The 15,855-nt window shown below is 44.2% G+C and overlaps 1 protein-coding gene and 1 long non-coding RNA gene across 3 annotated transcripts; both read right to left on the reverse strand.

Moving 5' to 3' along the window:
* Window positions 1–1,059: 1,059 nt before the first annotated feature.
* On the reverse strand, window positions 1,060–3,393 carry ZNF786 (zinc finger protein 786). The gene is made up of 2 exons (XM_043871815.1): window positions 3,335–3,393; window positions 1,060–3,161 (listed from the first exon to the last, which is right to left on the reverse strand). The coding sequence occupies exons 1-2, from the start codon at window positions 3,391–3,393 to the stop codon at window positions 1,520–1,522; spliced, it is 1,701 nt and encodes a 566-aa protein (XP_043727750.1). The 3' UTR covers window positions 1,060–1,519.
* Window positions 3,394–5,254: 1,861 nt separating this feature from the next.
* On the reverse strand, window positions 5,255–12,976 carry LOC122674591. Of its 2 annotated transcripts, none has more exons than XR_006335001.1 (3): window positions 12,857–12,976; window positions 8,570–8,696; window positions 5,255–5,402 (listed from the first exon to the last, which is right to left on the reverse strand). It is a non-coding gene; the product is annotated as an uncharacterized LOC122674591 (long non-coding RNA). The 2 variants fall into 2 exon arrangements; XR_006335000.1 differs by lacking the exon at window positions 12,857–12,976 and adding an exon at window positions 12,602–12,848.
* Window positions 12,977–15,855: the final 2,879 nt, after the last annotated feature.

The raw sequence follows: 15,855 nt of genomic DNA on the forward strand, positions 1-15,855 counted from the left end.
ACGTTATTTTTTCCCAGAATATCTTTGGATGCAGTGTTCCAGAGAAAAATCATCTATGAACCATTGCTTTTTTTCCCCATCTTTTTCTTGGCAGTGCCTCAAAGCTTGTGGGATCCTAGCTCCCCCACCAGGGATTGATTTTGGGCCACGGCAACAAGAGCATATGGAATCCTAACCACTGAACCACCAAAAGATTCCCAACCTCCCAATCATTGCTTTATAATAATGTCCATTACAGTCTACTGATGGCTTATTTCCTGTCATCCTGCAGAACTGCAGGTCAGCCATTCTTTTAACATGAAACATGAACCCTCTAAAGTCAGGAATTCTTTGGATGGAGTACAACTCTCTCCCTGAGGTATACACATTCTGTTCTCATGCAACCTGCACCGATTGTGACAAATGGGGTGTTCTCCTGTATTTCTATTTGCGTTGTTACTTTGAACGTTTGTTTGAAAACTCTCTACACAGAACTGTTGTTGCCTGTCATGCTTCCTGCTTAGCTTTATTACTTTGTCTTAACTCAAGGCTTTAGTCATCTGCCTAGAAAGTCACTCCTGGAAATCTCACGCACTTTCAGTTGCAAACAGCACCTGTGTTCTGGAACTCCCAAACCTACCTCCTGTCTCTCTCTCTCAAATAAATTCTAGTCCGGGGGAGGGGGGGATAAATTAGGAGTTTGAGATTAATATATACAGCAAAAAGAACCTAATGTATAACACAGGGAACTATATGCAATATTCTGTAGTAACTAATAAGGGAAAAGAATCTCAAAAAAATACACACACACACACACATATATGTATGTATAACTGAATCGCTTCGCTGTACACCCAAAACTAACACATTGTAAATCAACTACACTCCAACTGGGGGAAAAAAAAAAACCACCACCACCACCACCAAACTCCAGTCCCATACGACTTAGCACCTTCAGTTTTTTCTTCAACCCAGCTTAACCAAATTTTTCTTACGATTATCATCTTTTCCTTAAGGGAACTATGCATAATCACTGTGGAACCTGCTATGACACTCAGCATTCACAGCGACACACCCCGATTCGGAGAACTCATTTTATTGCTATTAGCTTCAAATAAATGAATCAAAACCAAATCCAGTATCATTTCACACCTGCAACAAAATTCACTGGATTGAACCCCCTGCTTATGTTCATACTATGAAGAGAAGAGCTGACATTTAACAGCCATCCCATGCTTTTGAGAACAGTACTGGAGGGCTTTCCTGCTGTCTAAATTCAAGTAGGGATTTCAGAGTTAGCTTATTAGCATGTGGTGGGGAAATGACCCTATAAGATGGTGGGAAGAACAAATACCTCTTTTTATCAATGGATAAAAAAATATATTAATAGCTGGTGATGTTTTAAACGAGAGAATCTTTGTGGTTTCTCCTATTCCTAACTTGCATTCCATTCTTGCTCTGTCTTACCAGATGTGGGGTTCGGCTGTGGATTTCCAGGCAACACCGACTCGGCTGACCGCTTTGGGTGCCCTCCTTGGCCTCAACTCCAGTCGGCCTCGATCATCGCAAACAGCTGGCTGAGCCTTTTCTTAACGTCAGGCTCTCTGCGGACACGGCAGGATTTCGCGTGCACTCGGACGTGTTCGGCCAGTTTCGACTTGTAAATGAAGCCCTTGCCGCAGTCTGCACAGGCGAATGGCCGGTCAGGCCGGTGGATGCGCTGGTGCCGGAGCATGTGGCCCCTTTCCCGGAAGTTTTTGTCGCACTCGGGGCAGCGGAAAGGCCTCTCCCCGGTGTGCAGGCCCTGGTGGCTGAGCAGCTGCGCCTTCAAGCGGAAGCGCTTGTCGCACTGGGGACACTGGAAGGGCTTCTCGCCCGTGTGCGTCCGGACGTGCTCCACGAGCTTGGACTGCTTGGTGAAGCCCTTGCCGCACTCGCAGGAGAAGGGCATCGGGCCGCCGTGCAGCAGCTGGTGCGCCTTCAAGTCGGCCTTCACGCGGTAGCTCTTGCCGCAGTCGGGGCACAGGAAGGGCCTCTCGCCCGTGTGCAGGCGCCGGTGGCTCCGCAGCTGCCCCTGGAGGCGGAAGCGGCGGCCGCAGTCCGGGCAGCCGAAGGGCCGCTCGCCGCTGTGCACGCGGAAGTGCTCAGCCAGCTTGGACGGCCGCGTGAAGCCCCGGCCGCACTCGGCGCACTGGAAGGGCCGCTCGCGGCTGTGCGTGCGCTCGTGCGCCTTCAGGATGCCCTTGAGGCGGAAGCTCTTGCCGCACTCCGCACAGCCGAAGGGCCGCTCGCCGCTGTGCACCCGCAGGTGCTCACGCAGCTTGCACGGATGCGCGAAGCCGCGGCCGCACTCGCCACACGCCAGCGGCCTCTCAGCGCCGTGCCTCAGCCCGTGGGCCCGCAGCGGGCTCCTCAGTTGAAACCCCAGGCCGCACTCGGGACCTGGGCAGGGCGGCTCGTGCGAGGGCGGCTGCCAGTGGAGCCGCAGCCGCCCGCGCTGGCGGAAGGCCGGACCGCACTCAGCGCACCGGCAGGGCCGCTCCGCGCGGTGCACGTGGGTGTGGTCGGAGACCCCGCACCGCCGGGAGGGACGCCGGCGGCACGCGCCACAGGAGGACGGCCTCTCCCCACCGGGGCCAGGCTCGAGGGCCGCCGGGTCTCCAGCCCAGCGGCCACACGCCTGACCAGCCAGGTTCGAGCTCGGAGGGAGCTCGGCCTGCTCGGAGGCTGCCCCGGCGCCCTCTCTCGGGGAGACTGGCCTCTCCACGCCCGGGGGCCCCCGGGAGGCACTGTCGTCGCAACCGGGGCACGGGGAAGGCCGTGGTGGCGTCAGGCGGCAGCCGCACGTCTCTTCACTTTCGAGGCCTAGCGGGTGGCTCTCCTCTGCCCCGACCGCCAGGGGGCTAAGCAAGGGCGGCTTCCGATGGAAGCCCCGCCCACATCCGAGGCAGCGGAAGTGAGTCTGGCTCCGAGGCTGCTCTGCCTCGGGTTGTTTGCTGAGTTGCTTCCAGGCCTTTGAGTGGCTTCCCTGGTGCCGCTCTAAGAGATTCTCATTCCAAAAGCTTTCCCCACAGAAGGCACAAGACTGCTGGAGGCCCTCCCCTGAGGCGGTTTCTTGGAAGCCTGGGAGACCCAGGGCTCTGGGGCTTGCGATTCTGTCTCTTTGGGCGGGTTCCCTGGAGCTGTGGACCGCTGGGAGTAGAGGCCGAGTGTTATGTCTCTCTGGGTTCACGAGGGCAACGGCTCGGTCAGGCCTGAAGGAAACATCTTCACTTTTTCCTGATAAGGGTTCAGAGGAACGGTGACTCTGAAGAGGATCTACTTGGAAATGGTAATGAGCTTCTTCTGAACTCACAGCTTGTTGGTTTCCTGAAACGGAAAACAAGATTCAGTCAGTATCCCAGCCTGTGTCATGGCTAAGGCTTTTGTGATCAGTGGTGGAAACCTGAGGTGGCCCAGGAGCCCAACTTCCACTGAACTAAACCAGCAGCTCCTTTCAGTGGGGGGCAATTTCATGACCAGGAGAGTCATGAGTCTTAGCTTAGGACTAAACTGAACAGACCTATCTTAGAATACTATTGAAAAGAGGACACTTAGGTCACAAGTGTAGGGCCTAGGCTCTGGCATCAGACTGGGTTCAAATCCGGTCTGTTCACTGTGCTGCTTTTGTCAAGCTAATCTCCGGCTTCAGTTCCTTATCCTGTAGAAATGGAAACAGCAATACGTAACTGTTATGAGGACTGTATGAATTAATGTGTATAAAATGCTTAGTGTGGGCTTGGGATGCTGCAGGTACTCTACATGTTCACCATTATTATGACCTGGGGACCACCAGTCTTGTCCCATTTGGATGTGCAGACATTCCTGGTTCAAAAAATAATGACGGTAATGTTCCTGGCAGCATTAAGCCCTGGCTAACACTATGGCTGGGCTTCCCAAGTGGCTCAGTGGTAAAGAACCCGCTTACCAATACAGGAAATGTAAGTTTGATCCCTGGGTAGGGAAGATCCCCTCGAGAAAGAAATAACAACCCACTCCAGGGTTCTTACTTGGAAAATCTCATGGACAGAGGAGCCTGGTGGGCTACAGTCCTCGGGGTCACAAAAAAGTCATACACAGCTTAGAGACTAAACACCACCACTATGGTTATGTGTAATCCATGAGCTGTCCTAAGACCAGCTGTTCTTCCCTCCTCACCTCTATTCCTATAAATCTTGTAAAAAGGTTTCTTAGAAGGGCTGATAACAGATGGTAAAAAGTGAAATAATTTGTGAGCAAAACTCTTTATTCTCCTGAAAGAAGCAGCTAAAAAGTAAATTATTGACAAGATTTCTTGAAATGATGTTCCCATTTGACTTTCTCTTTCCTTACTCTGTTAAAGAATCTGCCTGCAATGCAGAAGACCCCAGTTCAATTCCCTGGTCAGGAAGATCCACTGGTGAAGGGATAGGCTATCCACTCCAGTATTCTTGGGCTTCCCTCATGGCTCAGCTGGTAAAGAATCTGCTTGCAATGCAGGAGACCTGGGTTCAATCCCTGGGTTGGGAAGATCCCCTGCAGAAGGGAAAGGCTACCCACTCCAGTATTCTGGCCTGAAGAATTCCATGGACTATATAGTCCATGGGGTCGTAAAAAGTCGGACACACCTGAGTAACTCACTTTTTCCTTTCTCTAATACTGACTGTTAAGAATCCAAAAATCTTAGACTCTCTTACCATGACAAGAAACAAAGGAGTTGCTGATTCCCACTGCCTGCAGAATAGCGCTTATTTGCTGAGCTCTTATTGTGTTGCCAGGTATCATTTTAACAATCTACATATATCAATTCATTTAATCCTATAATGTAGGTACTTAAATCTTTATAGGTCAAGTGAAAGTTGCTCAGTCGTGTCCGACTCTTTGTGACCCCATGGACTATACAGTCCATTGAATTCTCCAGGCCAGAATACTGGAATGGGTAGCCATTCCCTTCTCCAGGGGATATTCCCAATCCAGGGATCAAACCCTGGTCTCTCGCATTGCAGGTTTACCATCTGAGCCACCAGGAGAGGATGAATAACTTGCCCAGGTTACCTGGAAAAGGCAAGACCCAGACTCAGGATCCAGAACCCATAATCCTAGCTACTGTGCTTTACTGCCTTTCTCTGGAATATACCAGATGTTAAGCCTCAATTCAGTCAAACTGGAAGGCAACGTCAAAGAACTGGAACTAAGAAATGTGAATATGATGTCTTAAGGACAGAGCCTTAAGTAATCACTTTAAAACTCACCTGAAAATGGCTGTCCCTCAATAACTGGATCAAAATGCAAATCAGCAGAGGAACAAATTATGCTTCTTGATTCCTGTGATTCTCCCCATTTCTTATAGAGCTCTTCCCCCTGCTCAATCCAGGATATTAGTTCTGGTTTGGGAAGTCCATTATCTATACAGAAAAGTCAAACACAGTTTGGTTTCCTTCAGCACTAAATTTAGAAGCACAGTAAGTTGTTTTTAAATTTCCTAAATCTACTCCTGGTAAAATACATGAGAAGAGATGTTTGAAAAATAGAGTATAGGTTTACACAAAGAGAAGCAAAACTGCCCACATTTTGTAATACTGCTTCCTAACTGACCGGACCTTTAGATGAGTTGTATGTTCAATTTTGTTTTGGTTCCTATAGAGCTAGCAATGCTGCATTCTGTCATGGGTTTATTAAAACCCACCAGTAGTGTGCTTTGAGGACGCTGGAACAACACCTGAGACAATTGGCAGTATCTTGGGAATAGAGGGTACACAAAAATAAGAACGAGAATGACTATTCTAGGAAATTTCAATGTAGGTAGCTTCATCTAAAACATTCTCTGAGGAGTACTTTCGGTAACATTACAATCACAATCTAAAACAGTTGAGTTCTGCTAGAATAGAAGGGGTTGCAATGAATGAACAAATGAAAATAGTTACAAGATTCTCTACTATATGACCCTGGTCCCCTGGAAGAAAAGTTTACTCTATTTTCAAAACTTTCTTTTGATTATATGTATATATATATATATTTAAAAGAACCAAAAGTATGCTTCATGGATTGCTAAAGGGAGATTAGCAGAAGGTCCAGATCAGAGAAAGAGGATAAGCTGGGTAATGCTTTAGGGATAAAATGTCAGAGAAGAATCATGTACACATGGAAACTGATCACACTGTGCCAGATTCCTCACTAGCCCTCTGAAATCTGACTTCAACCCCAAATTAATTCCAAGGCTCCTCTCATGATAAAAGGAATCACTATCTTTTTTTCAAATCCAGATACCTATTCTCAATCTTCATCTGGGTTGAACTCTCTGCATCTTTTAAAATAAAACTATCTTCCTAAAAAAAAAATAAGAAACAAGTCCATGTATAACCATGTCAAAAAGAATAGAATACTGTGAATACATTTAATAAAAGAAAATAAGACACAATAAAAATCATAAAATGTTGAAAGTAATTCTAAAAAGTCCTAAATAAATGAAATGAAAAGAATTGGAAGACTTGGTATTGTTAAGATGACAATATTCTCCAAACCCCATCTGCTTTTTCTTTTTTGGTAGAAACTGACAAACTGATAGTAAAGAAGCAATGGTAATTAAAACAGCGTGGTACTGGCATAAGGCTAGACATAGAGATCAAAGAAGCAGAATTGAGAATCCAGAAATAAACTGCCGTTTTTATGGTTAACTGGTTTTCCAAAGGCTGTCAAGATAATTCAATGGGGGAAAAGCAGGCTTTCCAAAAAACAGTGTTGGGACAACTGGATATTTATACATGGAAGAAGTTGGATCCCTACCTCACACCATGTAAAACAACTTAACTCAAAACTAATCAAAGAAGGGGAATAAAAAGGATCAAAAGCCTAAATATAAGCGCTAAAACTATAAAATTCTTAGAAGAAAACATAGGAGCGAATCTTTGTGACTTTGGATTTGGCAATGGTTTCTTAGGTATGACACCAAAAGCTCAAGCAACGAAAGGAAAAAATAAACTGGACTTCATGAAAACTTAAAACTTCTGTGCTTCAAGGACACCATCAAAAAACAGACAACCCAAGAACTAGAGGAAATATCTGCAAATCGCCTATGTGCTATGGGTCCAGTATTCAGAAGAAATAGAGAACTCTCATATCCCAACAGTAAAAAAAAAAAAAAAGCACTTTAAAAACAGGCCAAATATTAATATTTGAATAAACATTTCTCCAAAGAAGATATACAATGTAAAGATGCTCAACATGATTAACCATTTAGGAAATGCAAACCAAACACACAATGATACACCACTTCACATCATTTGATCTTGATGCTTGGAACATTTCTTTTTGGGTGGCACAGTATTCATGACCCAATTATTTTTCTTTCTCTATAAATTCAATTAACTGGTTCCTCAGTAACAATGAAAACAATGTAATAACTTGGATTAATGTTTTAGAAACACTCCATAGAAACTAGAAAGCTTGATTATGGTAATGAGACAGAATATAAGTATTAGAAATGCTGCAATATAAAAGAAGTGGTCTGGTTGGCAGATGTTGGCAGGAGAAGCAGAGGGAATATAAGAGAACTAATTATCTTATAGACTGAAGGGATCAAGAGATATAAAGTTGATGAAACATGATCTAGAAATCTATTATTTAAATTTTGAAGATAGCAAATAGAGGCACTAAAAAACTATCAAAATTTGGGAAGAAGGAGACAGAAGAAAGATACACAGTAAGGAGTTAATGCTGTCTAAACTAGATAAACTAAGAAATATAGGTGTAAGCATGATAAGACTAGAGGAAACCAAAGTAAGAACTAATACAGAAATGATTAAAAGTGAGTGCCTTTGAGGAATGAACTGAATGAAGGAGTGGGATGAGAGTGAAGCAAGAGACTTTTATCATTCATTCTGATTTTTTTTAAAAAATCATATTTAATAATTATAAAGACTAAGCAAAAAGACCAAAAGGAACACCATTAGAACAACTACACAGAAACAACTGCAGTTAAACACCTTAGTGTGTATAGCCTTCTGAAATCACATTGTAGAGAAAGATAACATTAGCTTTCCTGAGGCATGTGGACATCACTGTAAAAGCTGACAGGTAGGAACCTTGTCCTGGAGGAGGAACTGGCAGCCCACTCCAGTATTCTTGCCTGGAAAATCCCATGAACAGAGGAGTCCAGCTATAGTCCATGGGGTCGCAGAGTCAGACACAACTGACCACAGCGCGCACACACACACACACAGGAACATCATAGGTTAAAGATACATAGGGTAGTTTATGGATATGGGTAAGGCATGTGTCCATGTGGAAAATCATGGCAACCTCTGAGTATATAGTGATTAAAAGTCCTGACATATGTTTAGTCATCTCTGACCACTTTATATTACACACTGTCATAAGTATTCTCATGTACAACATACACCCTTAAGTAAGGGTTAGGAATACTTACAGATATTAACCAAAGTCTCTGGGTAAAAGTGCCTTTCTGAGTTAATTTCTGAGAAACCTGGCGAACTGAGAAACAGGAGTTATCGAGTGACTGAGACCCCTAACAGGAGCTAATTCCATACCTTAGCCACAGTTAAAGACTTCTTACCTAGAGAAAGGAGAATCTCATAATTGGCTCTCATTACTTGCTTGTAAAGCTCCTTCTGCCATGCCTCTAGATTCTGCCATTCTTGCTCTGAGAAATAAACGGCCACATCCTCAAAAGTCAGAGGTAACTGAAATTATAGACATAATACATATACAGTCATCAGTTCAGTTGCTCAGTCATGTCGGAGTCTTTGTGACCCCATGGACTGCAGCACACCAGGCTTATAGTCGTAATTGCTTCAAAACCCTACTTCCTTGTCATCAATTTAAGAGTTTCGTAGTGAACAGTGTTTTTGTCTGTTAGGCAGCTTCTCCCTTGGGAAGAGCTCCTCCCCCCACTCCCATCATGTGGTTCTGTTTGGTGACCACAACCACCCCTTCCCCTTGTTTCTCTATGCTTGGTCCAGCTACGAATGCTTATGTATAGAATGGAATTTCTTCATTTTTCCTTTAAACAAAAATGGGAACAACTCACTGTGTAACTTCTTTCAATGTCATTTTCCTAGGTCAATTTATATAGGCAAAATCAGGTTTTTCTAATAAATTGCATTACTATATTATTATTATAGCATTATTAATAAATAATTGCATTATTCATGGATACACATACCCCATTGATGACATCTACTTTCCATTTCCTTTATAAATTACCAACAATGCTCTGATATGCTTCTTTATATATGAGTGGTTTTACTTCTGCGGGAAAAGGCTAAAAATGAGAACTACTAAATCAAAGGATAGAAATGCCTTCTATTGACGAGATATCACTAGAATCCAGCACTTCCAAAAAGAATCCAGCACTTAACCCTTGCTAATATAAAGAGACATTTTTGTAAAGAGCCCCTTTGGAATGCCTTGTGGGGCCCACTTAAGAAAGAAATGTAGTTATTGTTTTTGGCTGTGCTGGGTCTTGGTCGCCGCACGGGCTTTTTCTCGAGTTGCGGTGAACGGGAGCTGCTCTCCAGTTGTGGTGCTTGGCCCTCTCCTTGTCGTGGCTCCTCTCGAGGCGCACAGGCTCCAGGGTGCTCAGGCTTCCGTAGTTGTGGTTCCTGAGATCTACAGCGAAGGCTCAATCGTTGTAGCACACTGGCTTAGTTGCTCCATGGAATGTGGGCTCTTCCTGGACCAGGGATTGAACCTGTGTCTCCTGCATTGGCAAGTGGATTCTTTACCACTGAGCCACCAGGCAAGTCCAAGAAGAGACATTTCTTTACACCTTTGCCAGCACAGGACGTTTTTAAACTTTGCTTGTTTATGTATTGGCCTATGTGACAGGTAAAAAATTGTATTTCATTGTTTTAATTTGCATTCATTTGTGAGACTTTGCAACCTTATTTCATATTTTGGGGGGGGTTCCCCACATATCTTTGTGCATGTCTGAGCTCATCCTTGGCTCAACATTTTAGTGGGCTTTTATCATCTGAATTAACTTTCGTACATTAGTGTTAATAGATGACTTGGAAGACTGTCCCTATTCTAAAATTATAAAAGATATTCTGAAATCTTCGTAATGTTTTTTATGACTTTATTAGAATGAAATCTTTTTCCATCTGGGACTTATTTTTATATGTATCATAACAAGAAGGGATAGAATTCTTTATCCAAAGAGATATTCAGCTGTCACAAAACATACTGACTAGTCTATTTGTTTACCACAGATTTGGGATCAATTTTTCATAAACTAGTTTTCCATTTATACTTGGTTATATTTTTGTTTCACTGGTGATTCTGTCTATTCTTGCTCCAATACAGCACTGTTTAATTCTTACATCTTTATTTATTGAATGATTTGCCATTTAAAGGGATATGGCCATCTATCACCACCTAGATCCTGATCTTTTATTTTTAATTGGAGGATACTTGCTTTACAATGTTGTGATTTCTGGTGTACAACATCACAAGTCAGTCATATATATATGTGTGTGTGTATGTATGTGTGTATATATATATATAGCCTCCCTCTTGAGCCTCACTCCCATTCTCCCCCTTTTATTTAAAGGAAACTGTCTTGACTTTTGTCTATTTTCTCTTCTAAATAAACAGAGAAAATATTTTGTCAAAGTTATACAAATACTATTGGGATTCTGATGGGAATATACTAAATATATGAATTAATTTTGAGATCTTCCCAGCCAGAAACATATCTTTTATTTACCTAGATATTTTGTGTTAGTAAGACTTAATGTTTTCTTTATATAGATCTTATGTAAGTCTTGCCAGATTCATTCCTAGGGATTTGAGAGTTCTGGTTGCTACTATAAGAACTGAACCAAGTAGGAGTATACAAAGTGCACACATGCATCCCCTTAACACCTTCTAGCTGCCTTAGATTTAGATTACCCTGTGGTGAGCCCTACCTATTCCCAAGTGGTGTGACAACCTTCCCTTTGAGTTCAGATAATGCTCCTTCACTACCATACAGTAACTCTAAAGCTCCACCCCTTCTTACACCCACTTTCACAGGCAAACCTCAGATCAAGGAGTAATTTCGACTTTCAAGTCTTATTATTTAAGAAATACATTTCATCAAGCTAAAATACTTCCTCTGATGGGTCTGGGCAAAGTCAATAAAAAATCTGGAAAAAATTTATCCTTCGAGGTGCCACAAAGAACATTCATGACTCACGAAAAGAAGTCAAAATATTGACATTAACAGGAGTTTGGAAGAGTTGATTCCAACCATCATGGATGACTTTGAGGGGTTCAAGATTTCAGCGGAGGCAGTAACTGCAGATGTGGTGGACACAGCAAGAGAACTAGAATTCAGAGTGGAGGCTGAAGGTGTGACTGAACTGCTGCAAACTTGTGATAAAAGTTTAACAAATGAGTAGAGGCTTCTTATGGATGAGCAAAGACAGCAGTTTCTCCATTTGGAATCTACTGCTGAAGATGCCATTTAGATTGTTAAAATGACAAGAAAGGATTTAGAATATCATAAACTTAGCTGATAAAGCAGTGGCAAGGTTCAAGAGGACTGACTCGAATTTTGAAAGTGCTACCTCAGGTAAAATGCTATTAAACAGCATTACATGCCACAGAGAACTCATTCCTGAAAGGAAGAGTCAATCCATCCCGCAAACTGCACTGCTATCTTAAGAACTGCCAGTCATGCCAACCTTTAGTAACTACCACCCTGGTCAGTCAGCATCCATCAACATGGGGCAAGACCCTCCCAACAGCCGTAAGATTACAACTTCCGAGAGGCTCAGATGATGGTTAGGATTTTTAGCCATTGAGTATTTTTAATTAAGGGCTGTAGGTTGCTTTTTAAGACATAATGCTGCTGCACACTCAATAGACTATAGTGTAAACATAACTTTTATACGCCCTTGGAAACCAAAAAAAGAAAGACTTCCTTTATTGTGATATTTGCTTTATTGCAGTAGTTCTAAACCAAACCCAAAATATCCCTGAGGTATGTCTGCACTTATAATTTTCACTATAAATGTGTTTCATATCTTTTGCATATTTAGGAATCACAGTTTTTGCTGAGATTATTATATTTTTCAGTTTTGTTGTTCTTGTTGTTATGTTTTGCTTTGCTAAGGTCTTTAACAATACCTTAAAAGTAATGATCTCATGATTCATTTAGTAATCAGCTATAGCCTTATGAAATGTATTTCTTAAGCAGTAAGACTTGAAAGCCGAAATTACTCCTCCATCTGAAACTTGCTTGTGAAACTCGGTGTAAAAACGCTCAATACGTAAGCTTATAAAATACAGAAAAACATAAAACCTCGATTTCAATAAAACACTAAATAAATAATGTATATACTACTTAGGTCTTTATATTCGACCTCTATTCTTTCCAACGTGTGCTCCTTCCTTCTTACACTCAACACACACTTCAACACATTAGGGTTTAATTCTGACCCTGCCAGCTATCATTTCAACCATTCAGAATCTAAAATTTAAAAAAAACATTTATTCTAAATTCGGTAACTATAATGTAAAACTGATTGAACTTTTTTAACACCCAACGCTGGCCCCACACAAATTTTGATGCCCTCCCTCGTCTGGCCCCATGACTCACGGGCGCCCACAGCCCAGACTCTCCAGTTTCACGCTCGGCTTTGTTCAGGGTTTGGCCACGGAGGAGCGGAGGTCACCGGCTCCGTCCAGGGTCCAGTCCCCACGCCGGGAGTCTAGCGCGATCCTCAGACCCCGCCCACCTATCCGCTCCGCGTCCGCCTCGCGAGGACCCCAAGATGCCGACCCACCGAGCCGGAACCCGAGGACCCTCCCCGAGGCCGGGTCTGGGCGTCCGCGCAGGGGGAGCCCGTCTTACCGGAGCCGGCTCGGCCATGGGCCCTCGCGGTCCCAATAGGCGCCCGACCGGGCTACCGCCTAGCCAAGCCCCCGGCGGCCTCGCGCTCCGCGCCGACCCGCAGGCCCGGCCCGGGCGCGGTGCACGCTGGAACTCGCAGGCACCTCCGCCCCACAGCGCCCCCTGCGGCCGGGAGGAGCGGGAGCCGCCCATTCTGCGCGGACCTGGCATCTGGTGCAAGCTGGGTGACCAGACCTGGCAGTGTGTTGGGAGAGCCAGGGGAGGGACACCGAGACGGAAAAGGGGTGCGGGGCGGGGGGGAATGCAGCGTCAACTGCAAATGGAAGGAGAGGAGACTTGCTCTTTAATGAGATGGAGACAATGAGAGTTAGTGCAGGGGTTTGATTCCTCGCCAGAGCCTTCCCTAGTCAAGGATTAGGTTCAAGGGGTTATCTGTGAAGTAGTCCCGGGAATCAAGTGAAGGAGGTGAGAAATCAAGAGGGATTAACGAGCAGGTCTCCCCTGTGGGCAGCTGGGAGTCCATCTTGCTGGGGATTCAGGGTGCAGGCCACCCCTGAGAACAGTTCTGCCAAGGGCTAGGAGGCTCGGTATTCATCCTCAGGATGTCAGGCCGGGGCAAGGCATCGTTGACCCCATGGACTTAAAGTAGGAACACGGCTCATAGTCTGTAAAATCCAAGAAAAGGTCTATAACCTAAATATGAAATGGATCATAAATTTACTCTGCCTTTCACTTTTAACTGGAGTATAATCTATAAAAATATTGAATCACAGTGCTGTGCACCTAACACTAATATAATATTGTAAATCAACTGTGCGCGCGCGCACCTCTGTGTGTGTGTGTGTGTGTGTGTGTGTGCGCGTGTGCGTGCGCGTGCTCAGTAACTAAGATGTGTCCGACTCTTTGCGACCCCATGGACTCTAGTCCGCTAGGCTCCTTTGTCCATTGAACTTTCCAGACAAGAATACTGGAGTGGGTTGCTATTTCCTTCTCCAGGGGATCTTCCTAACCCAGGGATTAGGCCCACATCTCCTGCATCTCCTGTGTTGGCAGGCAGATTATACTACTGAACCGCCTGGGAAGCCCAAATCAACTGTATCTATCAGTTCGGTTCAGTCCTTCAGTTGTGCACGACTCTGTGACCCCATAGATTGCAACAAGCCAGGCTTCCCTGTCTATCACCAATTCCCGGAGCTTGCTGAAACCAATGTTCATCAAGTCAGTGATGCCATCAACCATCTTGTCTTCAGTAAGATGAGATGAGAATGTCCTTCCCTTCTCCTGCCTTCAATCTTTCCCAGCATCAGGGTCTTTTTTATGTCAGTTCCCATCAGGTGGCCAAAGTATTGGAGCTTCAGCTTCAGCATCAGTCCTTCCAATGAATAATTCAAGATTGATTTCCTTTAGGATTGACTGGTTTGATCTCCTTGCAGTCCAAGGGACTCTCAAGAGTCTTCTCCAACACCACAGTTCAAAAACATCAGTTCCTCTTTATAGTCCAAATCTCACCATAAATCAATTGTAGTTAATTGGAAAAAAACATTTAAATATTTTTCCACCGAAAGACATAATAGACAAAACTATGTTACAGATTGAGAAAAAAATATTTGCAACACGGAATAGCATATAAATACATATAAATAACTGCTTAAAGTCATAAACTACCCTAGAGGAAAATGTGCAAAATTCACAGAAAAGAAAAAAAGTGAGTAGGCGATAAAAGCACCACAATGTTCCATCTCATCATTAGTCAGGCAAATGCAATATGTTTATGAAGCTGTGCATATCCTGTCATCTGGCAATTCTTATCTCGGGGCTATTTTTGCATATATACACAAGAGCCATATCCTAGGATCTCTAAAGGAGCATTACTTTAAAAGTAAAGACAGGAAAATAATTTAAATGTCCAGCACCTAGAGGATAGATATCTTGTGGGTTGTTTTTTTTCCCCTACACACTGAAAACGAGCAGTAGAAATTAATGACCTATAGCTAAAGGCAGCACAAACGGATAGTATTAACATAATGCTGAGTGAGGAGAAGGCCATGGCACCCCACTCCAGTACTCTTGCCTGGAAAACCCCATGGACGGAGGAGCCTGCTGGGCTGCAGTCCATGGGGTCACTAGGAGTCGGACACGACTGAGCGACTTCACTTTCCCTTTTCACTTTAATACATTGGAGAAGGAAATGGCAACCCACTCCAGTATTCTTGCCTGGAGAATCCCAGGGATGGGGGAGCCTGGTGGGCTGCCGTCTATGGCGTCGCTAGGAGTCGGACACGACTGAATCGACTTGGCAGCAGCAGCAGCAGCAGCAATGCTGAGTGAAAAAGCATGTTAGAGATTACACACAGTATGGTACCATTTACAAAGAATTTAGGACATATAAAACACTATATATTATTTATCAGTAATATATATATAAGAAAATGATAAAGATCTGTTCAGGAGTAAGCACCCAGTTTGGGAAAGTGATGACCAAAGGGGACTGGGGTGGAGGAGGAGTGCTGAAGAGGTGATGGCAGAAACCGGAGCTGGTCACACAGGTGCTCCGTCAGTATGACTAATGCCTTACATCTTAAGTTGAGCCAGGGGCACAGAGGCAAACATCCTTTACACCCTTTAAATAGCTTGAATGTTTCAAGGTGCATTTACATAAACTGATCAAGTTATTTGGGGTTTCCCAGGTGGTGCAGTGGTAAAGAATCCGCCTGCTGATGCAGGAGACTCGGGTTCGACTCCTGGTTTGGGAAAGGTCTCCTGGAGAAGGAAATGGCAACCCACTCCAGTATTCTTGCCTGGGAAATCCCATGGACAGAGGAACCTGGCGGGCTGCAGTCCATGGGGTTGCAGAGTCTGACACGACTGAGCAACTGAGCACACATCTGTTTACATCTGGGAATGTGTATGTTTCAGTGTTACTTTCTCACTTTGTCCCACCCTCTCCTGCCACAAGTCTCTATGTGCAGCACTATTTGCTACCCTGCAAATAGGTTCAT

This window comes from Cervus elaphus, chromosome 18, assembly GCF_910594005.1.
Source record: "Cervus elaphus chromosome 18, mCerEla1.1, whole genome shotgun sequence".
NCBI lineage: Eukaryota > Metazoa > Chordata > Mammalia > Artiodactyla > Cervidae > Cervus > Cervus elaphus.

Coding starts and splice junctions, on each gene's coding strand:
- ZNF786 (XM_043871815.1), bottom strand. CDS start 3,393: ATGACACAGGCTGGGATACTGACTGAATCTTGTTTTCCGTTTCAGGAA. Junction 3,162..3,334: donor TTTCAGGAAACCAACAAGCT/GTGAGTTCAGAA, acceptor AGCGGTCCACAG/CTCCAGGGAACCCGCCCAAA.